Genomic DNA, 25,199 nt, shown 5'->3' on the forward strand with positions numbered 1-25,199 from the left:
GAGGCTGCATTTAGATCCTGGTAGCGTGGCTAGCTGTAAGGGAGAAGACTCCCGGGACGGAGGGCGAGGAAAAGGCCACCTTTCTCAGCTTTGGACTCCTCTGGAACCAGGTGGGAAGACAGGAGAAAACGAGAGGTGTAGTTGTGCACCGCCCTTGTAAATGGCAGCACTGGGGAGACTGAAGCAGAAGACGGGGTTCTGAAGATGGGCGATGCGACAAACCTTCTCTCAAACAGCAGCGGCGGCAGCAGCCACTGCAACAACCGAAGCGCAAAGAGGAATGAAGTAGTTAAACAGCAGAGGGAAGGTGCCACCCACCATTGCTGCATCTATGCTGCAGTCCCACTGCCCTTGGCCTTAAGGGAAGCAGGGCCACCAAGGAAGGCTGTGCACGTAAATCTTAGTGGCAGAGCGCTGCTTAGCACACCCTGGCACCTCTGGACTCCCAGCATCACTTCTCAGGCTCATTCCACGTCCAAGGGGTTGCCAGGGTACCAATCTTCTTGCAAATGAGGGCTAGGGATATAACAGAGGCAGAGCATTTGCCTAGGATTCAGTAAGGCCATGGGTTCAAGTCCTGGTGTCATGCACATCTCACACTACACACACACACACACACACACACACACACACACACACACACACACTAGCATGCCAGAAAGAAGCACACAACCCAGCCACTTCTGCAGATATGTTTAATGCACTTAGATTACACAGAGGAAGAGGGGCAAGTGGGAACAAAATCTAAGTGAGTCACTCAAAATTTCTTACAAAAGTCCTGAGCCAGCTGTAGCCCCAGGAACTGAGTCGCCACTGACATTAAAAACTAATATAAAAATGTACAAAAGTCTGCTCATTGCAGCATTCAGATTTTTGTACAAACGAAGGGGTCTCCCTACAGGGCTCCTGACTTGTAACAGGGACCCTGACACCTCACCTGACACCGAGATCATGGAAGCCAGAGAGGGAAGACCAAGTTAAAAAAATACAGCTCAGGGAGTAATCGGCTGGTCCACCCCATAGGGGTACAAACTTCAGGGCCTCTCCCTGCTCTCAACTCCATCTCAAAACTCAGTCCCAGGACCCAGGGTCTGAAGGAAGATGTCTTGGCCCCTTCGGGCTCCCCAAGGCCTCCACAGGCCCTGTTGCAGCATGTCTCACTTGGAAGAGGACACCGCTCCTCAGCATGGCCACCTCTGCGGCCCACACAGGCCGGGAAAGCTTTAGTCAACAGGAGGGCAGAGGCCCTTCCTTTCAGAAGCTCTGGTCCTGAGGACCTGGAAGGTCAAAGGACAAGGACAGCCTGGAGGAAGTCTGTAGAAGGGGGTAGGGGAGAAGGGACACGCAGTCTTGAACCCCTCCCCAGGATGGGCTAACAGCCCCATGGGGCTGCAGGGAGGGAAAGAAAGGGCCCCTGTACAGCTTACCCATCATGTGACATGATGAGGTAAGTCTTGCTCCATCCGATGTTAGGGTCCCTCCTTCCCAGGCAGCAGGCTAATGGTAAACCTGTTCCCTGATATCCCTCTGGAAGAAACCTGAGCCCATTCATGGGAAATGAGGCCTGGTCCTCGCAGGCTGAGAGCCACTGCGCTAAGGAATGATGGGGGCCTGGTCCCAGCAGGATTTTAGACGTTCCCGAGGTTCCTGGCTGGATGGGGGGCACGAGAGACCTCAGGCCCTGTCAACATCTCATTTGTAGCTTGCCTGTCATTTCCTGCTCCCCAAGAATGGGGCCACCAACAGGTGGTGGTTATCCTCAGTCTGCAAAGACCTTGCAGGCCCAGGCCAAGTGGTTGAGCAGTAGTCTCACAGACTAAGGACTAAACCAGCTCATAGCATGCATTCTTGCCCCCAAGCCAGGCAAATGGAGGTAGACAGAATGCAGCACGGGGCCCTTAGGCAGGTCTCCAGGGAGGATGGGGGAGGGGGAACTACTACAACACTGGTCAAGATGGTTAGGAATGGAGGCAAAGCCAGAGCACCTCTTGGCCCACACGGGAAAGGCAAGGATGAGAGGTGAGTCAAGAATGCCATGGGAAGGGTGGAGGCCTCGGACAGCACTGTCAGCAGAATTAGAGTGAGAGGAATCCAGGGGACAGGGGAATCAAAGAGCCGGAGTCCTGAGGAGCAGGATGCGGACGGAGGCGTGGCTTTACTCTCCTTGGCAGGCCTGGCTGGGTAGAAAAGGACTGGAAGACATAGTTAGGACCACCATGTCCTTGAGTTCCTAAAGTCCCCACAGCCTGGTAGAAACCTGTTTCATTTGGAAGGCAGTAACACCCCTTCTAGGCCGCAGCATATCTGGACCCAAGACTGCATGCAGAGTGTCAGGAGTTCCCTATCCCAGGTCCCTCCAGGGCTCAGAGCTGACAGGCAGCACCAGGCACCTTCTTGGGCAGAGGGTGTGGGGGAGGAAGAGCCCCCAGACCTCTGTCTAAGAGAATAATAAAGTTCATCTAGGAATAAAGTTCTGTTTAAAAACCACTATATACATGGCTTCTGGACCATCTTTGCCGAGAAATAAAAATACCATCCGGTTTCCACAACATACTAAGGAAGGAGCATCGGTGACAGGAGCAATCGTCCCACAGGCTGGAGCAGCCTGATGCACAGAGGCTTGCTGGGGTCCAGCTGGCCATTGCATCCACACGTGTGCTCAGCACACCCGGCCGTATGGCAACGATGTCTCTCCCGGAGCGGAGCTCATCAGGGAACCCTGTGGCAGCAGCAGGCGGGCGGGCGGGGAGGTTAGAGGTGCAGCCTCCCTGCTCACTGGCATGTCGGGCAGGGGCCTGGTCACGGGTTTGGCAGCTGGGTGTGAGGCCCCTGGGTGTGAGGCGGGGCCTGTGGTGGGCGCAGCACTCGGGAGTCATCCTCACACTTGTCCTTTTATTCATGGGGTCTCTTTTACACAGCTGTCACACTGAAGTCACTGGGAGCCGCTGAGCCCCTCGTGGCCCCTGCAGGGCCTAGCCCAGGCTAGTGCAGTGGACTGTCGAACACCACGTCAGGGAGGATGGAGACTTTGAGCTTCTTTTCAGGCCAGCTGTACTCTTTGGGAAGTTTAAACTGTGGAGGGAGCAAACACAGCGCCTGAGTGCCTTCCAAGACAGACCCTGAGAGAGGCAGCACACTGGCCCAGACCTGCCCCCGGATGCTGGGACAAGACAGGCTGCTGGATTCCTCTCAAATGTTAGACCCAGGGTGTGTGAGTGTGAGTGTGTGAGTCTGTCTGTGTATGAGTGTGTGAGTGAGTGTGTGATTGTGTGAGTGTGACTGTGAGTGTGTGCGAGAGTGTGACTGTGAGTGTGTGATTGTGTGAGTGTGACTGTGAGTGTGTGCGAGAGTATGACTGTGAGTGTGTGATTGTGTGAGTGTGTGACTGTGAGTGTGTGCGAGAGTGTGTGAGTGAGTGTGAGTGTGTGTGCACGGTGCACGCCTGATCCAGGTGCTCCTTTCTTTCCTCCCGGCACTGCCAGTAGCTCATCGGCGAGGAGAAGGGTGTTTTTCTAGTTCTTTGACTGTGTAGACCCTCCCTCCTGCTCTTTTCCTTGGTTCTGCCTCCAGCCACAAGCATGTGAGGAATCTGCTCCCTGAGGCCCTGGGGCTGGAAGATAGGGGACACAGCAGGGAGTAGATATTACAGGGAAGAGGTCTGTCATTGTCATGGGCTCTCCTGAGGCTAGTGTGGGAAGGATTATAGAATTTGTCCTCCATAGCTTTGTCAAAGGGTCAACAAGGAAGGAGGCCCAAATCAGTCCCCAAACATGACCCTGCTGGGTTTAACATTTAGGACGAAGGCGGTTAGTTTATGTACATTCTCGAAGGAGAAATGCTTCACTACCCACTGCCCCCTTTGCCCTGATTTCCAGGTGCTCTGCTCAGAGTGACCCCAGATGAGAGCCAAGGTCTTCCAAATCAGAGACCAATGATAGCCTTACAGCTTTATTTCTCTCATTTCTCTGGGGCCTTCTGTTTGGGAGAGGGGAGAAGCTGACTTCTTATTTCTTCCAGGGTCTAGAACCTTGCGTGTAGTTTAGCACACAGCTGGCGCACAATAACTTCTCACTGCCTTGGGGTAGCGCAGGAGCTCTTCTAACTCCCACTGTCTCAGGGCTAGGCTGCAAGCCAGGGCCAAGGAGAGGACAGAGTCATGTTCCATTCTGCCTGGAGTGGGGCTGGAGGTGGACGAACGGACACTTCCTGGCTGGCTCCCTCCGCCCTCCTTCTCTTGGGGGACTGTAGACCTAGGACAGAGTGGAGACTGGGCAGGGTTAGGGACAGCCTCTGACAGGAGAGCAGAAAGAGAAGTCATTTTTAGTGACCTACTTTCTAAAGCTCCCCTTGGCTCCTGTCTCTCTCGCCTGGACTGTCCCCTCCCGCCCACTCAGCACCCAAGCTCCAAGCAGCAGCTTGGCATAATGCCACTGCAGTGTGACAAGTCCTCTCCGGAAGCCCTTCTGGGCAGCTGGCTTTGGCCTGACTGAGTGGAGGAGCTAGGCCTCTGAGGCAGTGACTTGCAGGGGTGACTGGCTGGCACAGACTGGGTGCTTGATAACCTTGGAGTGCATAAATGAACGAATCGATCAAGCTGGATCCCTGGGGTGGGGGGCAGGGCAGACATGGCTGTGTTGGAGTGACCAGCTCTGAGGAGTTTCTATCTGCCGAGTCCAAGGCTTGTGTGGCCCTGGGAGAGTTGGCCCCTGGATACCCCTGTCTGGCCCCTGGGAGGCAAGGCAGCTCTCTTTGCCTCAAGCATGTTAGGGCAAAGGGAGGGAAGGGTCAGGCTCCACCACAGGCAGCTTGGGGAGGGCCAAAAGGTTCTCTGGAGGCCTGGGAAGCTTGCTAATGTTCTACTACCCCATGGAGCACCCCAAGGAAGGCTTGCCTGTCTGCTGCCTGGGTGCTGTTAGTAGGAGGCAGGAGGAGAAGGGACTTTCCAGGATGAGGTAAGTCCCTGCAAATGAGGAGGCCAGGAACAAGGAAGGAAAACAAAAGGGATTATGGACTCCATTCCTGTACCCTGGAGAAGGAGCCAAGGGGGGGTATAACCCCACCTGACCTGCCAGTTCCTCAGGCTCTGAGCTAGCCAAGAAGAGGCCCAGAGAGGCAAGCTATAGCTGGAGAAGGGAGGGGTGTGGCTCTTGGGTGGCCCGAGGCAAGAGCAGGAGCCCCTTCTGCCCAGTAGAGCTCCCCAGTGACTAGAGCTCCCCAGTGGGATGTTCTCTGGCAGCAGACATGGGCTTTCTGTTCAGAACCTGCCAGGGAACAGCAGGGGCTGGGGAGAACTCTAGCCTGAAGGCCCTGGCTGCTTCTTCAATGAGGTTCTCAAATGCTGGCAATTCAGACAGTTTGCTGGGTGTCCTCACAAGGGTGGGGGCGGGGCAGGGCTGGTTCGTGGAAACAGAAGAAAAATAAAAGTCATTTGCCATTCTCAGTGGTTCCTTTCTACATTATTCCTGCACTTCGGAAGATGGCCCATAGAAGTGTGAGCGTGTGAGCGCGTGTGCGCGTGCGCGGACACACACACACACAGGTTCATAAGCCCAGGACCCCTCTCTGAGCGAGAAACCAAACAAGCTTACTTCCTCTGGAGAAGTCAGCTCTTCCAAGTCCTCCAACATTTTCTCTACAAACTCTTCCGTCAACAGAATCTGGGAAAGAAAGCAAAAGGCAGGTTTTTATTTGAAAAAAAAAATGCCAACTACCGAGCTGGGGATGTTTCTTTTTGCTATGGAGGAGGGATGACCCACTGACTAGTTCCAGGGATGGAGGGAAGTACTTGACGCTTCCACTCTCAATGCCTCCCTCCCCCTCCACAAGCTGGCAATGGTGGCTGGAAAAGGGCTGACAGGTGGGGTGGGGCAGTGGGAAAAGGGGTGACATCTGGAAGGTGGGCAGTGCTGGCCTCAAAAGGGAGCTGGAAGGCAGCGGAAACTTCTTTGGGCTGTTTGGCCTCCTGGATGTTGCAGGGCAACACAGAAGGACAGGAAAGCCGAAGGCCATGGGAGCGTCATTGCCAAGGTCCTTTCCCCATCAGGCTCACATGTTCCCACCCACTTCTCCCAACCATGTAGGACAAAAGGAATCTGTTTGACACTGGAATACAAGCCTTGCCTGGGGTTTAATTTGCTCCAGTGGCAAAATCCTGGGTTCCATCCCTACCACTTCAGGGATGGGGATAGCAGCTAAAACCAAGAAAAAAAATCTGAGCTGCAGAATGAGAGCATGCCTGTCTCTTCAGAGGGGGACTTAAACTTCTCTCTCCAGCCACAGGGTCATGGCTCAGGGATGTCCCTGCAGGTCCCAGTCAGCAGCTCTGCTCTGCTGGACTTCTGAGATCAGTCTTCTCTGGTGTCTTCCATCTCCCCACGCTACAGTTTTATCCTGATGCTGTCAGCACAGGCTTTGATGTCCAAGTCATCTATGTGGCTGGAATAACCACTATCCTTATGCCCTAAGCAAGTGTTCTTAGCCAAGAGGAGCAGCCACAGCGACTCAGAGCTCTAACTGTCAAGCCTTTCTCAACTGATGGCTCCCAGGCAGCCCTGCTAGCCCAGGCTGAGCTCATCCAGGTTATCCTTGCAGATTCTGGCCCTTTCTACTCCATCTTCCCTATCCTTGTCCACAGGGTCTCCCGGCTTCTCTGGCAGACCCTGTGTACTACGGAGAGGAAGAAGAGTCAGGGTGCGAGTCCAACCGAAGGACTCCCTCCCTTCAAAAGGCTGGGACCCAAGCGTGAGAAAATACATAAAGTTTCCCTGGGAGCTGATCACCCTGTAAGGGTAGGAGCTTCCGTACTGTGACAGGAAGTGAAGTGGAAAGGAAGGAAACGGCCAGGGGGGTCAAGGGGGCTTGCAAGATGGATGGGAGACAAGGAAGTTGATGGCATGGTGGTGACAAGCGAGAAGGAAAAGCTCTAACATACCAGACACTATGCTGACTGTTCACACCTTATCTCTTTCAGTCTCCTTCCAGATAGGGAAACTGAGGCACCTGCCCTGTAGGGCCAAAGCAAGACCATATGTCATGTCTTGGCCTGAAACCTGATGTCTTACACTCGTAGGTGGAGGACACTGACACTTAATATTCATTCTTGGACAGCCCAGCCTACTTCCCACCCAACCAGCAGTTCCCCAGAGGAGGAGGACCTGCCTTCCCAAAACAGGGGCACACAGGGATGAAGGAGAGAGACAGAGACAGACAGAGAGAGAGAGAGAGAGAGAGAGAGAGAGAGAGAGAGAGAGAGAGAGAGAGAGAGAGAGAGAGAGAGAGCAGACAGTATCCAGGGGAGTGACTACCCAAGGTACTCATTCCTTTTCCTCCTCCAGGCTCCCCAGAGGGGGTTGGCTGGCTCTCTCCAGTCTGTCTGGCACTTTCTGGTCCTTGGCCACATCCAGTCACACCTGGCCTTCCTTCCTGGAGCCTGAGCGCTCCTGCTCTTACCCTATGGGTTCCCTCCCCCAAGCTGAGTTTCTTCACTGGTTATCACCAGTCTGCTTGAGTAATATAAAGTCACATTCATATTTTTGGCATTTCCGGGGCTTGTTGCCATATCTGTAAACGCTAGCACACACACAAGCACACCTCAGACCCAGTTAGATGACAATGACTCCAGTCCTGGCCAGGCTGGGTTCATTTCTAACCTACAAATAATCCAGAGAGAGGAGTTTTCTCCAGATGGGTGGTAAATAGGTCTGGAACTGTAGCACGGGGGTAAAATGGGGTAGAGGAGGGCTTCCAAGGATGGTGGCCACCCAAAGGGACTCCCAAGGGTGTTTTTCAACAACAGGAAAGGTGAGGCCACCAACAGTCCAGTTCTAAGCCAGGGACTCTGTCAAAGGTCTGGAAGTGGTGAATTATAGAGGCTTTTAGCAGGGCTGCTACCAAGTGTCGTACCATCTGTGTGTGGGGGAAGGGAGAAGAAGACCCCCTCATGGGGACAAATCCTAGCTGTTCCTTCATTTTCACTTTTGATGATTCGCTGGCTTCTGCTGGAAACCACATTGTTTTAAAAGAATTAAGGGGGAAAAATTATACATGAGATCCACATGATATTAGGGGTGACATTCTCAGCAAAGAAACACGACAGACTGTCATAGCTCCAGGCACCTGATTTAATTTCCTCTGGGAGTTAAACCTTGGAAGCTTGGACTGAACAAACAGGCCCTGTTCTCTGTAGATCTGAGCTGGGGCTGAGAATGTTAACAGATCTTATCGACAGGATACTGCAGATAGGCAGCTATGACGGAGCAGCTCCTGGGAGCTCTCACTGGGAACAGACTTGCTGTTGTGATGCCACTGTGGGAAAAGCCTATGCAGGTCTAGGGCTTGGACTTCCTGAAGCTCACTGTCCCCTTGGAGTGGCCAGCCTCTGCCACAGTAATAATAGAAAATGGCCAATCACCAGAACGGTAGCTGCCTTATATGCAGTCTCTGTGCTATGCTGCTCTGTATGTCTTCACTGAATCCTGTGATGGGCTTGCTAGAGACTCTAGCTTTCCACGTGTAGGTCCTGAGGAGAAGGCAGTCTCCTAGGTTTCAGAGCAGTGGCTGCCTGGGTGATGGAACATGCGCTCTTCCTGTGTGGGGAAGCTCTAGAGGTGTGTGTGTATATGCAGGGCTGACTTCTGATGGGGATATGGCAGCTTTTACCACTGGCCTGGAAGACCAGCACCCTCAACCCCAGCCAGGAATATGTATGTTCTCATTGCCACAGGGCTGGAACCCAAGTATCACAAACACACAGCTGCTAGCCACAAATAAAAAAAAAAAGCATGCTAGCTAACTGGAAAGGGAAGCATGCTATACATCACTGAGCCATCTTGCTGGCTGGAGTCCATACTTCTCCCTTTCTTCTCTCCTCTCTCTCTCTCTTTCCCTCTCCCTCTCCCTCTCTCTCTCTGCTATGTTTTAGTCAGGGTCTCCCTATCTAGTGCTGGCTGTCCTGGAACTCCCTATGTAAGGCAGGCTAGTCTCAAACTCATAGAGACACTCCTGCCTCTTTCTTCTGAGCACTGGAATTAGGCATAGGACACTGTACTCCATGGAGTCCACACATTTGAACAGTTCCTCTAGCCCAGAAAAGATGACAAATCATCACAGAGACTACTGTACTCTATTATACTTGCATGCACGAGGAATCGGGACAAAACACTGAGGATTATGCACAAATAATCTTTGGAGGGAGGAGACCCTTTAATGACAGGGGAAGGGCTCCTGGACCACTCTGAGTAGCACAGTCCCCTGGAGGGTGCTGGAGGATGTGGCGATGCTGCTCCCTGGAACGGTATACCCATGGCACAGGAGATACCCAAGTTTTCACAGGGCACCTGGAGAAGTCACAGTGGGAGCAGTGCTAGGAAAGAGGTCCAGAGCAGGGGGACCGAGCACTGGGTAAGCCAACGGTGGCTGCGGCGCTACCACTATGGGACTGACTGTGAGGGCATCATCGGCTGGAAAGAGGATTTGGAACCCAGGCTCTGCTTGTAGTTCACTCCAGTGGGCTCACATCCTAGGCCCTGTGTGGTACAGTTGGACAACCTGGCTTGTTGGTGGCAAGAAAGGATTGTCAACAACCTCTCCATTCTCCAGGCTGCAGCAAGTTCCAGAAAGGAACCTGAAAAGTGATCTTTTGTCAGTGCCTGGCCTGGGCAGGCCCGGCTGCGCTGCAGGCAGGGGCTAGACTGTTACAAATCTGACACTCATTCCAAAGTCTGTGGTCAACGATTTCTGAGTGGCTGACAATGCCTTTCCTTCCCCTCGGAACAACGACAATTCACACTTTGTCTTGGGCCTTCTTTGCTCCTTGTGTTGACATGTTGTTCTGCTTCCCAGCAGGTCTGGCTTTTTCCCCCTCCCTTTCCTTTTCTCCAGGAAGGAAATGTGCTCTTTACAGAGGCAGGGCCTGCCAAGCAGCGGCTCTGCCCCACGATGGCAGTGAGGTAGGGACTGGCAAGGGCTCCTGTCCACCGTACCCCTTCCCCCCAACTCAGGCAGACAAAGGGCAGAAAACAGTCTGTGGACACTCCCATGTGCCTGAGAGAAGTGGGGGCACTCTCCCATTTCCTGCTCTGGCTGGGTGGTGAGAAGTTGGCTCTGGTGGCCAGAAGCAAGCTAGACTCCTGCTGTTGACACAGCAGGGAATTAGAGTTTGCTTTAAACCTTAACAGGAGCAGGACGGGACAACGAGGGCTTGAGACAGTCCAAGCCAAAGTCTCCAAAGGAGGCAGGTCTAGCCAGGCCCACCAGTGGGAGAAATGCTGGGTAGGCATCAGAAAGGGGATGCGGGCATGCCAGGGGCTGGGCTGGGGACTCCCAGATTGCCTTCTACATAGCAAAAGGGCCTTGGCTGAAGGAATATGGGGAACCTGTTCCTGGGCTGGGTAGAGTTTAGCAGTGGTTTCGCTGCCTGGCTGGGAACATCAGACCCCACTGGGAACAGCTGCGAGCTGTCTTCTCCCAAACCAGAGACCTCCCATTGGGCTGCTGGGGAGTGGCTGGGACTAAGGGCGCCACCTGGGTGAGCTGTCAGACACCACACAGCTGAGAAAGCATTTCAGGGCCTAAAAAAAATAATCTCGTGTTTGGTGATATGCCCTCTCTGCGACCTCTGGGACTGAAGCTTCCCTCCTTCAGATTGCCCTGGCTAGGAACTGATGACGGAACTGACTCAGCTCTGGGCGGGGCTCTGCTCAGAAGATTGACAGCTCAGGGTCAATAGGCCAAGGGAGAAGCAAGCCACTGCCCCCAGTGATGGGGTGCTAGGGGCAGGAGAGGCCATTGGCAGACCTGCTCCAGAGTCTGGAAACTGTCTCACGAAGCTCTAGACTTGGCTTACAGGCTCTATGACCTTAAGGGTGACACAAGGCAGGATGGATGAAGCCAGGTCTCTTCTCTAGAAATTAGAGTATGGGCCCGAGCCAACTCCTGCCTCTAGCAACTCCTAATGTATGAGTTTCCAACTACCCCTGCCCTCTTCTTCAGGCCCTGGGTCCCGACTTCCCCAAGCCTGGGTCTCCCTGTTGGGAGTTGGTAGAAAGTGGGGGGCCAGGTGGGTATGACAGCCTGTCTGAGGCCATCCCACCAGCTCTGAACAGGGACTCTGGCTCTCTAACCTGCCCCTTTCCTTCCAGTCCTCTCTTCCCGGCACAGCGAGAATGGATGCCGAGCCTTTCCCTAAGAGATAACAGGCCTGGGCTGGCAGCCAGAGCAAGGTGCCAAGGTTGGGAGTGAGCCCTTTGGAGGCTGCTGAAGGCTGATGCAAGACAGTCTCGTTGCCCCTCCCACTCCAGCTGTGACTTACAGCAGCCAGGGGACACAAGTCTAGGTCTCTCCATCCAATGCCTACTGCTTTCAGCTGCCCCCTGCTCCTCTGCCTGCAACAGCCTGGGCACACAAGGCTCAAGGAGAGGCCCTAGACCCCAAGTGAGTGACAGAACCCTGTAAAGGGAGGAACGGGTCTGGGTGTTGAGCTCTCCCTCCAAACAGGCCTGGATCTCTTCTTGGCTTGATCTGTGACTTCTGAGTAGAACCTCGGGTCCTACCTGGGAGACAGTTGGCTCTTGAGAGGCAATCTAGGGGCCCACAAGCCATTACAAGCTTAGTTCCCACAAGCTGGGGACTGCCTGTGGTCATAGAGGCAAGACCCTAAAAGGAAAGTCAGGCCAACTGTCAGAAGCAGAAAATGCTGACTGCTCTCAGGAGGGGAGGAGAGCCGATGTGGGTGTTGGCTTCACTGTTGAGAACCCGGCTGGCTGGGGCAGGTCAGATGGAGAGTTTCCCAGGGCTCCTTGCAAAGAGCCTGAGAAACCTCTTGGTGATCAAGGGTGTGTGCCTGGAGGGCGGGACCTGAGCCAGCCTTCCCAGGGCTCTCCTGAGGGGCGGCCTGTGGTGGACCACACTAATGAGCCCATAACAGGCCTTTGATTAAGCAGCTCCCAGCACAGCTACTTGATTGAAACATGCCGAGGCCAGCAACTCATTCCCACTGCTCCCTGGTTCCCCAGGCAACAGCCCACAGGAGGGGACCCAAGTGCTGGGAGGGAGGCAGCGGGTGCCGAGTGCCCCAACTCACAGAGGGACTGCCAGCATGTGTGTGTGGGGGCGTGGGGTGCCAAGAGTGGGAATGCCAGCAGCCAGGGGATTAAGAACTTGGGAACTGGGGTACAGGAAGCTTCCTTCCAGAAGACTGAGGGGCTGCCAGACATCCCAGTTTCCTGGAAGATGTTCTAAGAAAGATGACAGGATACAAGAGGAGACACTTTCCTGTAGTCAAGGGAGACCCTGGTTCCTAATACCCTCCAAATGCTTCAACTGCAGACGCACACACTCATGAACTACCAGGACATTTCTGCCAAGACCTGCTGGTGTTACATCATTCACTGGAATGATGATTTGTGGACTCTCTGTTGCTGGGGTCACCTGCAGGGAGATGGGGGTGTCCCCACCTCCCACCTCCATACTAGTTCTGTCTGGGGAAGAGACCTGCATCTCTGGTTGTCAGTAGAGACAGGGGGCAGCCTGGGACATGGCTAGGGTTGGGAGTGGGGACATGAGACGCTGTTTCTAGTTGTCCTGGGCTCATTTCAAATGTTACACTTCTGAGCTTTTGCTACAGTAACTATCAACACCCCACAGACAGAAATCTAATATTACCAAGTGGGACTTTTAAAATGTATTTATAACTATGGTTCAAAGTAATTTTGTTATGAAACAATGTAATAACAACAGTGGAAACAGGCAAGATAATTTATGGAACACAATAACCCTAAAGCACTAGCTTCCATTTCTACCTCTGGGCTTAGTGGGAGAAGAGTGGTTGGGTATCCTTTGTTTGCTGTTTGTTTTAATTAAGGGTTAGGACTTTGGTGGGGGGCAGGGAGGAGGTTGCTCTGAGGGAGGAGGACGTCAGCTGCAAGCAGACACACGCAGACAAAAACATACCCGTATTGAGAGTAGTGCAGACCCCAGAACGGATAACCCACAAAGCTAGTGTAATTCTCTTCCTTTTTTTTCCTGTAATTCCCCCATGCTTTTCTCTAACCCACCATAAACAAAGCTTGGTTACCTTTCTGATGGAGGTCAGAGTCTCTTTCTTTCTTTTTTCTTTTTTTAGACCGTGTCTTACTTTGTAGCCCTAGCTGGCCTGGAACTCTATGTAGGGCAGGATGGCCTCAAATTCATAGAGATCCCCCTGCCTCTGCCTCCCAAGTGCTCTGGGATTAAAGGTGTGCTTCAACACATCTGGCCCTGAGTCCTTTTCTTGGTATTCTTGTGAAAGGTAGGTAAATTGCTTTCCCCCTTCTCCAAAATACAGCCAAAAGCCAAAAAAGGAGTATGGCAGACCAGGCTGGTGAGCCTTAGAGACCTGGGCAGGGCAGGCACTAGAAAGAGACTGGTGGCTCTTAACCCCAAGCACTGGGCTTCCTATCAGCCCTGGTCCTTGCTCCAAGCAGGAGAGCACGATAACATAATACTCTGGACAAGACAGCAGGTTCTGCTCAGTGGTTTCCAGCAGGGGCAAAAGGGAGCAGCTGACTGCTGGTGGGGGAGCTCTGGCCACTGTGGCCTGCCCCGCCTGGTCACAGATTCACTTCCTATGAATTCTGGTGGTTTCCATACAGGCACTGGAGGGTGGTATCCACACGTCATTCGCCCTCCATGTCTTTTATCTTGATTTCCCAGGGCAAGGGAAGTATTCTACTCCTCACACTTGGATTTCCTCTACCAATGGCAGGAGAGAAACTCACATCAGGGGATGGGGGGGGCCTCTGGAGCTGTGAAGACAGCAGTACCCATTCTCCTTAACCACACAGAGAGCTCAGGCTCTGTATCCAACAGGCAGCTCCCAGCACAGGATGGGCGCCATAGAGAGCTGTCCTGAGAGGGAGGGCAGGCAGTAAGGGAAGAGCTGACAGAAGAACAGGAAGGGAAGAAGGGTGCTTCTCACTTGTAGCCATGGTCCGTGAGCTGCATAGGGGTGCTCTTCTGTGGCAAAGGCGCCTTCCACTCCCGTAGACACAAACGTGATGGCCATGTCACCTGTGATACTCTTGTAGGTGAAGTGCCGTCCATGCAGGAGTCTGCCCCTGGGGATGGGAACATGGAGACAGTGGGGGATCTGGGCCTAGAAACACAGTCCCTAGCCAACATTCTGGGGCTATAGGGCAATGTTTCCTGAGGCAGACTGCCTGGCCGTGCCCTCCTGAAGACCCAGCTGCCCACTAACAGGGGACTTTAACCCAGCATGCTCACTGGAACACATCAGTGAAAGGCATCGCCAGCTCTCTGAAGACATCCTTCCAAGTGTTCCCAGCCAGTGGACACTCTAGAGCAGGGCCCAGGGCCTCAGGGCAGGTGACAACACTGAGGCCCAAGAGGGAAGTAGGCAGTGCACCAGGGTCATGCCCAGAGTGAAGAAGGCCTAATGCCATCCAGCAGGATATTCTGAGCCCGTGCAGGGCCTTCCACCCGCTCCTGGGCTTTCCTGTAACACTTAAGCAGTTATACTGGAGGCAATGAGCAAATCTTTAAAAACACAAAACCAAACCACAAGTCTGAAGCCAAGCAGGATCACTGCAAGAAGTCACCATCAGTCCCCAGGCTGGAGAAAGCACTGAACGTGGCAGCCAACAGGCAGGGATGCCAAACGGTTAAGGAGGCAAAACCGCTCCTTGCGCTCACTCTCAGGCTGCTTCAGAGTAACCCGTCCCCAGGCTAAAAGCCCAAGCCTGTGCCCAAGCAGCTGTAGGACACAGCTGGAGCCTGGTCCTGGCCCTGGGAGGCACCTTCACTCAGACCTTCACTCAACACCTCTGCCCCGCGGCTCAGGGCAGCTGGCTAAGGCTGGCTCAACTCAACTCCTCCCCCACTTCTCCTGGCTCTTGGATGGGGAGGGTTCAAACCATACAATTCCTTTTTCCTTGTCATTGTCCCCTTGAGTTTAGGGGGGTTCTTGTAGTCTCCTGTGCTAGCAAAATGAGAATGGAACTTAAAAGGGTTTGGAGGAAGCCAGCTGCAAGAGATCCAGCTTAGTGCAGTGTTCGGAACAAAGCTTCGTTCTGCCCACTGGGCGGGTGCTCTGCCTCTCACAGAAGAGGAGACACAGCTGGGTTTCCGGCCCCTCAAGGAGGCTGCTGGGCTGCTCACTGGGTTTTGTAAAGAACTGAGTGTATTGCATGGGAAAAGTTTCAAGCAAGAGAAGGTAGAGCCCAAACATTCAGAACCCTCCTGTTCTTGACAGCTCAGTGTGACCTGTGACCTGGCTTATGGGATGGCAGGGCCATCCTGGAATCGCTTGGTCACTGGACCTCCCAAAGGGGGAGCATGGCGGAAGGACACTTCCTGGACAGCATCTAGTCCCCGTGGAGTCTGACTTTGACACTTCTCAGAGAACCAGAGGATAAGAAAGCCAGATGTAGGGCACACACCTTTGACCCCAGCAGGGGATCTCTGTGAGTTCAACGCCAGCCAGGACTACAAAGTGAGACCCTATCTCAAACAAAATGAAATACCAACTCAGATGACAGACCAGTAGGGGGCATGGTATGTGATGAGGGGGGGCTGCCACTGCCCACAGATACTGCCAGGCTAAAATGGCTAGCCCAAAGCCTTAGATGACCTGTGCTGGGGGAAGGCAGACCGTGGAGGCTCTGAGCCTACAGGGTACTGTGGAATGGACTGTTTCAGCTCACCTGAGACAGAGAGGAATGAGGGCGCCCGACTCCTGGTTAAATTTCAGATGTACGCTCTCGAGTTGCCGAGTGCGGATCAGTTCGTGGGGGATAATGGCTGTGGAGCTGTCACTTTCCAGGCTGTCTTTGCGGCTCCTGCAAAACAAGCAAGGAACAGATTAAGTGCACGGGGAAAACCACAGGGAGGAGCAAATGGGGCTTTCTGGCTGAGTTCTTGGTTAGAAACCATGGTGCCTGTTAACAGTGGTAACAGCACCCTCAGTGTGCACTAGCCAGGCCAGCAGGTGTCAAATACTTCTCTGGCTGCTGACGCCTCCCGAGGCCCATGCGATGGTGCTATGGGCACACTGGGAATGACAAATGAAGTGCGGGAGTGCACGTGCACAGCCAAGGAAGAAGTGGGACTGGCATTCGGTCTGAAGCCAGCCGGGTCCTAGAGCCCACACCCTTGGCCAACACGGAGTTCACATCACAGTGGCTTGTTTTGCCCTGTGAAATTAATAGGCGCTCTACAGAACCTCTCTTTTCCTGCCTTGAAGTCCTGGAGACTCAGCTCTCCAAGACTGGCATGGGACAAAGGTCAAGGAGCTTCTGCTAGCTGACCTGGGGTTCTGAGCAAGCACACTCCTGCATAGGGCCAGGCAAGGCCGGGATGTGAGTGATCCAAGCAGAGGCCAGCACAATCCTTGCTTAGGAGGCAGACGTGTGGCTTCTCGGCCTTTCAGCTAAGATGGAGTGTAGGAGTCAGATGCATGTGGCTGGGTGACACTTTACCTGAGCTTCACTGTGTGATGCATACATGGATATGTGTGTGCATGTGTGTGGTGTGGCACATGCATGGATGTGTGTTGTGTGCGTGTGCATGTATATTTGTGTGCATGTGAGTAAGCCCTGATCTAGATTCCCCCTGATAGTGACCTTGGCCACACTAAGCTGTCACACTCACTCATGCTCTCTCCACCTCAGCTCCCAACCTACAGCTTGTCCCACAGCTGGGTGCTATTGGGTTCCTTGTCATTCTAAGTTTTGTTTTTCAAAATTCAGCTGTCCTCACTGACCTCCCAAATCTTCCCCAGCAGAAAAAGAGGGTCATCCGCTGATCCCATTCAAAAGACAGGGTTCTGGTTTGGGCTGTGAAAACCAGAACAATTCTTCAAGTGTCCATCGAAATACTAGGTGAGGGTCATTCTTTTTTGTTTGTTTGTTTGTCTTGAAATCAAGCAGCAGGCAGGAGCTACTCAGGATGTCTGAGCTGGACAGTCACCCAGGAGCAGGCCTCATCTAACAGAGTGAGCACCTGACAGGCAGAGCCCCTCCCCAGGGAGAACAGGGCAGCACTGGCAGCAGCTCCTCTCCCCAAGGGTGTGACTGCTCTGTCACCAAGGCATCTGCTCCTGCAGCTTCCCAAAGCTGCCTTGGGAACTGCCTTTCCCTTGGCAGGAACTCCACAAGACCTGTGACGGAGACAAACGCCGGCCAAGAGGGCAACAGCATTTCAAGACGGAAAGGAACTCAACCTGCTTAATTTACCTCTTTCCTTTTCAGAAAGGGGACATAACCAAGGCCAAACAAAGAGCATGTCTGTGGCAGACCAGCTTGTGAACCGTGGACTTCTGACCACTTTCTGTGCCGGCCTTCCAAGGAGGGCAACCCCACATCTCATCCAGGCATACTGACGGGCTCAAAGGTCATATGGGGTTGCTACCGGACCCCAAACAGGAGCAGAACACAGGAAATGACATCACCCATGTTTGTCAAGGGCCTCCTCTGCGCCAGGCTCTGTTGCATGCACAGGTTCACTCAGTGGGCCCTCACAGCAAGCATGAAACTCTTAGCCCTCTTACAAATAAAGAGAGCAGAGATAACCTCAAAGTCACAGCAGGGGCCTTATTTTGGGGGTTGCTGAGGTTGAAACTCAGAGGTTCACACCTGCTAGGCAAATGCTTTGCCACTGGGCCCCATCCCGAGCCCCACTGCGTTTAAGGGGCACAGCCAGGATGTGACTCCCCTGTGCATCTGACAACCCTTCTCCTATCCTTAGGCTGTCACGCTGCCCAGGGGCTCAGGACTGCCGGGGGTGGAACCTTCTGGAGGACCCCAGCCTCAGTGGGCCAGGCAAAAATGCTGAATAGCCATGGGGGGCGGGGGCTGTAGAGAAGAATCACACAGTACACAGGGCTAGAGAGTCCCAAGCTGGAGGGAAAAATAGATTGTTGAAAGTCAGCTAAAGTCACCTTGGTAACTGCCACAACACACTCACCCAGAACGGGGACATCAAACCCAACAGCAAACAGCTTTAAAGAAGCAGCAAAGAACTTAATCATCTGAAGAATTAATGTGACAAGTGCCCACATTTACACCTCCCACCAACCTTCAATCATTTGAGAAAACATACTTTAATCTTTTAAGAAAAAAAAACCTCTCAAAATGCTAGATCTGCATTCCTGCAGCCTGGGTATTTCCGGCATGCTAGCTGCTTCAATGGGAAGGCGGCTGCTTCACACACGCAGGAGCCCAGCTTTCTGCTGATTTGTTTTTTCTGGACATCGATGCAGAAGCATGAATTATTTGTGTGGGCTGGGTGAGGTATTAAATCTGCAGTCGACACAGGTTTGCAATGTTTTGCATGGTTGTCAGCTTAATCTTAGTCATAAAAAAATAAGTAGTGTGCTCGGCAGCATGGCCTAATTTTTCAGCTGGGCTTTCTCCCTGAGTTCTCCATAGAGGAGAAGGCAGAGTTTTGGGGGGGTGGGAAAGAGAGGGACTTCTAGGGAGGCATAGGGGATACAGGACTAGGAGCATGCTCTAGGAGGCAGAGTGTCAAATATCATGGCTTCTCATCCTAGGAGACCTTGGCAAATGACCACCTTTCTCTTTCCTTTTTTGAGAAAAGGTCTTGCCATGTAGCCCAGGCTGGTCTCTGGTCTTCTTTTAATGTGAATACGTTTATTTAGTGTGTGTGTGTGCACACAGATATGCCAATGCACACAGAAGCCATTCTCTTCTACCACAGAGTCCAGGGATTAAACTCAGACCCCTCAGGCTTTGTGCATCTGGTTTCATCTGCTGGGGTATCACAGCCCCCCCCCTCGAACTTCCAGGCTGGTCCTGAACTCATATTGCTCTCCTCTTGACTCAGCCTCTGGTTCCAGGTGCGTAGCACGTGCTTTCCCTAAGCTTCAATACTTCCTAGATGAAAAGAACAGTAGGGTCACTATTGCATTTAAATGAGTCTGAGGAGGCATCTAACAGTGCATGGTACTGCAGGTGTTTCTCAGCTCTGCTTGCAAGAATGTTGATGGCTAATAGAAACTTGTTTGCCATTATCCTGGGCCCAGAGTCCAATTGCCTCTGGCCAGATCAGCTCCTCTGCTGAGGGGATGTCTGAGACTGGCTTGAAAGGGAGACCAGGAGTGAATGCTTCAAGTCCTGGTCAGCCATTGGGCTCTGGGAAGGCTGGATTGAAGAAAATCCCTCAAGGCTTTTGGCTCCACTGAGGGAGATGGTGGCCAGGCCATCTTGTAATCTGCCTTTGCAATTCTCAAACCACCAGCCTTTAAGCAGCCCAGTTATTTAATGCATCCTTCTCTGGCAGCATTTCGCACCCCAGAGGCCGCTCTTGAATCCTATCAACAGCTTCTCTTTCTTGGCTACGTGGCCCTAACTTTCAACTACATTCTTGACAAGGTTCTGAAACCCTTTATCCGTTCAAGCCACCCTCCCCTGGATTCAGTTGAGCTCGTCAAAACTAGAGTGTCATGTCCGGAAATGAAGTGGCATGTGTGGAAATAAATACAGTATGTGGTCTAACCAGTGCAGATCTCAGAGGCTCTGTGATCTTGTGTGGGGCAGTTTATTTCTATTAAATCTGTCATCAAATTGTCTTTCTTTGTAACCTCATCATGCTACCAACTCATACAGCACTCCCTCTGTCAACAAAATCTTTCTCAGGCTCTCTCTCATAGGCTACCCTCTCCTCTCCTGTCCAGTGTGTGCTGGGGATTATTTGAAGCTAAGAGCAGAACTCTACATTGTCTGGCTAGAGTTTCTAACTTGACTCCGGCATCCATCATCTCGGCATTCCTTCCTGGCTTCCCATCACTGACATAACCGATCGCCTTGCTATCGACATTCTCAATCCAGTCATTGATTAAATTGAGAACAGACCCCGGCTGAGCGGATGGATTGGCAACACTGCTTTTTTGGGTATATTCATTTAACTGATTAAAAATAAATCCACCTTTCCCATCACCTCCTGTATGCTCTCTAAATGTTTCTGTCTTGCCGTAATGATGTCAGAGCATATCCAAGATGTCTGGCTAATTGTTGCCTAGGCAAGCCCAGGGCACATTTCTCGCCTTACCAGAGGTGAGCACTATGCCTGATTTCGTCTCTTGGGTTTGTTTCCCTGACAGCATTCAAAGCTCCTTGCGGAATAATCCAGTCCTGACTTTTCCTGAGAGTGATAGCAAGCTGACTGACTGGTCCAGAAAGTGCACGACGTTCTTGGCACCCTGAACTGTCATATGCGTTCAGTCTGCTGGCATCCATCTCCTCCACTCCTCAGATGACCATGACTCTCACCCGCCAGTTCTTCCCGTGTTCTGGGAGCACAAGGCATGTGGCCTAAGAGATGTGGAAGAAGGCTTCTGTCCTGTGTGGCTCTTCCTCACTTGCTCCGAGATGGAAACACAACACAACTCCAGCACATTCTGCTCCTTTGTCATTGCTCAGGGTTACTCTGTCTAAACAAGGCCTGGGTTTTCTTCTTACTCCAAAACAATAAAGTCCTTTATGCCAGTCGTAATTTGTCTTTCAAGATCCAGCTCTTGTATGTCAGCTTTGCTTTTTTGTTTTTTGGAGACAGGGTTTCTCTTATAGCCCTGGCTGTCCTGGAACTCTCACTGTAGACCAGGCTGGCCTTGAACTCAGAGATCCACTTGTCTCTGCCCCCAGAGTGCTGGAGTTAAAGGCATGCACCACCATGCCCAGAGTTCTTTTTGGCTCTGCTATTTACACCTGTGTTGGTATAACACACTTTACCTCCTAGCTATTATTCAAATTATGTAAATTATGTGCTTAATTCTCTACACACCTACCCTGATATCTATAGAGGTATTATCCTTATCAGGGAACTATCTGAAATAACTCCGGGCTATCTCTTATTTTAAAAAACATTATTGTGTGGTGTGTGAACATGCGGAGGTCAGAGAACACCTCTCTTCCACCCTCACATGGTTTCTGTGTACAGTCAGTGCTTTTACTCACTGAGCCATCTCCATGAGCCAGACACCTTTTTTTTTTTTTTTTGGTTTTTACGAGACAGGGTTTCTCTGTATCGTTTTGGAGGCTATCGGTCCTGCCCGGCCTCCAACTCACACAGATCCACCTGCCTCTGCCTCCCGAGTACTGGGATTAAAGGCGTGCGCCACCACTGTCCGGCGAGCCAGACACCTTTTACCGAGTGTAGACAATGGCGCCTCTCCTGTGTTGAGCTCTTCATATACATCAATTCCTGTCATTTCATAACAACCTATAAATAAGAGTTATTTCCCTCAACTTAAAGATGAAGAAATGGAAACCCAGAGACCTTAAGTAACAAGCCTGTCCCAGTCATGTATATGCACATAAAAGCTGAAGTAACATCTTAGTCTTCTGATACCGGCTATCAGTACTGGGGTTAAAAATCTCCCACCTCCCTGGGCGGTGGTGGCACACACCTTTGATCCCAGCACTCAGGTGGCAGAGGCAGGCAATCTCTGTGAGTCCAAGGCCAGCCTGGTCTACAGGGTGAGTTTCTGGATAGCCAGGACTGTTACACAGAGAAACTCAGTCTCGAAAAACAAAAACAAACAAACAAACAACTCTTCAGGAATGGAAACGCAGCTCAGTCAGTAAAGTGCTACGCTGGCCACACAAACATGGGGACCCGAGGTCAGACCCCAGGCACCCATTCGACAGCTGGGAATATAGGGCTAGAGAGGTGGCTGGGTGGTTAAGAACATTTACTGTTCCTGCAGGACCCAGGTTGGGTTCCCAGCACCCACGTGGTGGCTCACAACAGCTTGTAACTCCAGTTCTACGAGGTTGGATGCTCTCTCGCATTCATGCGGTAGACATATTCATGCAGGCTCACATACATTTTAAGTCATCAAGGTTGGACTGGACTACCTATGCAGCCTAGGCTAGCCTCAAATTTGCAATCCTCCTGCTTCTACCTCTCAGGCTCTGGGATTATAGACTTGTGCTGATACACTAGGCTTCCCTGAGCTCTTAAAAGAGCTGAATTCCTGGGATACAAGACCATGCTTCTAGAAAAATAGGCAAGATTAGGTTTAATATCTGCCTCTCAGATTGGTGATTCACATTACGCTGGCATTTTGGACAGGAAATGAGGCGACAGGAAAAATGAACTGGTTTCATTTTTTGTAAGCCAGCATTTTCCAACCTCTGACAAGAACTCCCTTTCCACTGAACACCAAAATCCCCTGAGGCAGTGGAGATGCCCTCTGTGGACCAGAGGCCAGGTGCCAGTCTGCCAGGGCTCTGGGTTTCCCCTCCTGAGCTCTGCCCTGCCCAGCTGCTTCGTTCCAAGGCCAAGCCAGCTGTACCTCGTCAGACTTCTTGATGGTTAGGAGTAGATCCTCACGGAGTCCCTCACTCCACAACAGATGCTCTTAAGGGACAATCAGAGCGTTTCCCGCTGTTCAACTCCAACTCACGTAGACACCAGGGAGGCTGAAGTTCCCTCAGGCTTGCCTTTCAGGACAGTGTTCTTCGTTCTTGTTTTTCTTTTCTTTTGGTCTCTGCCTCCCAGGTGCTGGGATTAAAGGCTTGTGCCATCTCACCTCGAAAGTATAGTGTTTTTCCCTGGAATGTGACATAAGACTTTCCAAGGGCAGGGTAGGCTGTAAAAGCTCACACAACAGTATTGCTTTTTCTTTTCTTTTGGTTTAGTTTCTTTTCGCTTTTTTGAGACGGGATTCTCACCGTTGTAGCCCAGCTGCCTGGAACTCCTAATCACCTTGGCTAACCTCTCCCGGCTTCCTGCTGCAGCTGCTGACTTCAGGTATGTGCCAGCACACCAGTTTCCTCGTCTAACATGGGTGCTGAGAGCTGAACTTGGGTCCCCTGGAAGAGCAGTATGGGTTTGTAACCACTGAACCATCTTTCCAGCCACTTTCACTTCATTTTATTTTACCTGACAAGTCCTGCTATATAGCCCTGGAGGTCCTTGAACTCACTATGTATAGAAGGCTGACCTTGAACTTACAGAGACTGGCCTGCTTCAGCTTCCTATGTGCCTTATGTAATTAAAGGTGTGTCCAGGGCTGGAGAGACAGCTCAGAGGTTAAGAGCACTGCTTACTCTTCCAGAGATCCCGAGTTCAATTCCCAGCAACCACATGGTGGCTCACAACCATGTATAGTGAGATCTGGTGCCCTCTCCTGGTGAGCTGACATATGTGTAGGCAGAACACTGTGTACATAATAAATCTTAAAAATAAAGGTGTGCCCATCCTACCATACTTGGCCTAATTTTTAAAAATGTCTTACATTTTTATTGAGGTGTGTGTACACATGTACCATGTGTATAGGAGTCATGAAGCTTGATGAAGGTCAAAAGACAACTTCCAACAGTTGGCTCCCTTTTTCCACCATGTGGACCCCAGAGATGGGACTCAGTTCACCTTAAGCTTTGAGACTGGGTCTTTCATTAAACCCGTAGCTCATAGACTTGGCTACACCAGACGGTCAGCAGCTCCATGGATCCACCGGCCTCTGCTGCCCAGTGCTGGAGTTGCAGACATATACTCCACTCCACCTGGCTCTTTTTGTTTGTTTATTTTTTTGTATTGAGTTACATATTTTTTTCCTCCCTTTCCACCTTTTTCCCTTCCCCCCACACTCCCAATTTACTCAGGAGATCTTAGGGTCCTCTTTATTACCTAGCTTCTCTGGGGTTGTGCTCTGCCAGGTTCTTAAATGAGGCTAGGAATGCTGAGTGTAGGTCCTGAGAGTCACTGGCAAGCACTTTACTGGCGGATCCATTGCCCATCCTGATATTCTGGTTACATTTATCTATCTGTTGTGTATGTATGTACCCATGTATGGAGGTCACAGAACAACTTCTGATATTCTAGTTACATTTATCTATCTGTTGTGTATGTATGTACCCATGTATGGAGGTCACAGGACAACTTCTGATATTCTGGTTACATGTATTTATCTGTTGTGTATGTATGTACCCATGTATGGAGGTCACAGGACAACTTCTGGTAGTTCTCTCAGTCTACCATGTGGGTCCTGTGGACTGAACTCATAAGTAAGCACCTTAATTTGCTCAGCCATTTCATGTGTGTCTCTCTCCTCTCTCTCTTTCTCCTCTCCTCTCCTCTCTCTCTCTCTCTCTCTCTCTCTCTCTCTCTCTCTCTCTCTCTCTCTCTCACACACACACACACACACACACACACACACACACACACACACACACACACACACACACGTGCCTGGTTTGGAGCCTGCTATGACTAGGCTGGTCTCAAAGTCACAGAGATCACCTGTCTCACAATAGTTTCCTATGTTTTTTTGTGTTGTTTTGTTTTTTGACACAGGGTTTCTCTGTGGCTTTGGAGGCTATCCTAGAACGAGCTCTTCTGGACCAGGTTGGTCTTGAACTCACAGAGATCCGTCTGCCTCTGCCTCCAGAGTGCTGGGATTAAAGGCGTGCACCACCACCGCTCGGAGTATTTAACAGTTCTTAACTGCTGGGCCATGGCTCCAGCCTCCTTTCTCTTTTTCTTTCTGAGACAGGGTTTCTCTGTGTAGCCCTGGCTGTCCTAGAACTCTCTCTGTAGAGCAGGCTGGCCCTGGACTCAGGGACCCACCTGCCTCTGCCTCCTTGTTGGGTCATGGTCTTAATCATAGCAAAAGAAAACAAACTAAGAAAGAGTCCCTCTCACACCTCACTGTCATCCAAGCTCATAGTGAGGGGCTACATTAGCTAGCATATTTCACTCAATTGTTTAGTATGTTTACCCCAGCCAGATGCTTTCCACGTGCCTGTACCTTCAAGGGTTCCACGGCAAGTAAAATGCCAGCTTCACTCTGCACTCATACGTAGACTCTCAGGTTATCAGTTATTATACTTCTCTGCATTCTGTTTTACTTGCTAAATTCTTCTTTTTCTTTCTTCCCCCTTTGTTTTGAGACAGGACGTCTCTGCACAGCCCCAGCTGTCCTGGAGCGCTCTCTGTAGACCAGGCTGGCCTTCAATGCACAGACTCTTTTTCTTTTGAAATTTTACAGTTCTTTAAAATAGTGGCATTACATTTGCTGTTACTTATTTATTCTATTTGTACAGGGGTTTTGCCTGAAGGGATGTCTGTGAACCATGTGCATGCTCGGTGCCAGCAGAGACCAGAAGGAAGCACCAGATCCCCTAGAATTAGAGTGACAGAGGGTTGAGAGACACCATGTGGGGGAGAAACAAGCCTAGGCC

The 25,199-nt window shown here is 51.6% G+C and overlaps 1 protein-coding gene across 4 annotated transcripts in view; it reads right to left on the reverse strand.

Moving 5' to 3' along the window:
- Window positions 1-684: 684 nt before the first annotated feature.
- Window positions 685-25,199, reverse strand: part of Sufu (SUFU negative regulator of hedgehog signaling) — a 92,572-nt gene continuing 68,057 nt past the window's right edge. For 2 of the 4 annotated variants that reach the window (XM_040743429.1, XM_040743428.1), the window contains exons 9-12: window positions 15,699-15,833; window positions 13,955-14,093; window positions 5,589-5,657; window positions 685-3,072 (exon numbers count right to left, since the gene is read on the reverse strand). In XM_040743429.1, coding sequence (XP_040599363.1) covers window positions 2,983-3,072; window positions 5,589-5,657; window positions 13,955-14,093; window positions 15,699-15,833 — 433 coding nt within the window. In that variant the 3' untranslated portion in view covers window positions 685-2,982. Of the gene's footprint in view, window positions 4,268-5,588; window positions 5,658-13,954; window positions 14,094-15,698; window positions 15,834-25,199 lie in introns of all 4 variants that reach the window. The other 2 variants (XM_040743421.1, XM_040743426.1) reach the window with 1 other exon arrangement.

Source organism: Mesocricetus auratus, unplaced genomic scaffold, assembly GCF_017639785.1.
Source record: "Mesocricetus auratus isolate SY011 unplaced genomic scaffold, BCM_Maur_2.0 Super-Scaffold_4256, whole genome shotgun sequence".
In the NCBI taxonomy this organism is placed as follows: domain Eukaryota; kingdom Metazoa; phylum Chordata; class Mammalia; order Rodentia; family Cricetidae; genus Mesocricetus; species Mesocricetus auratus.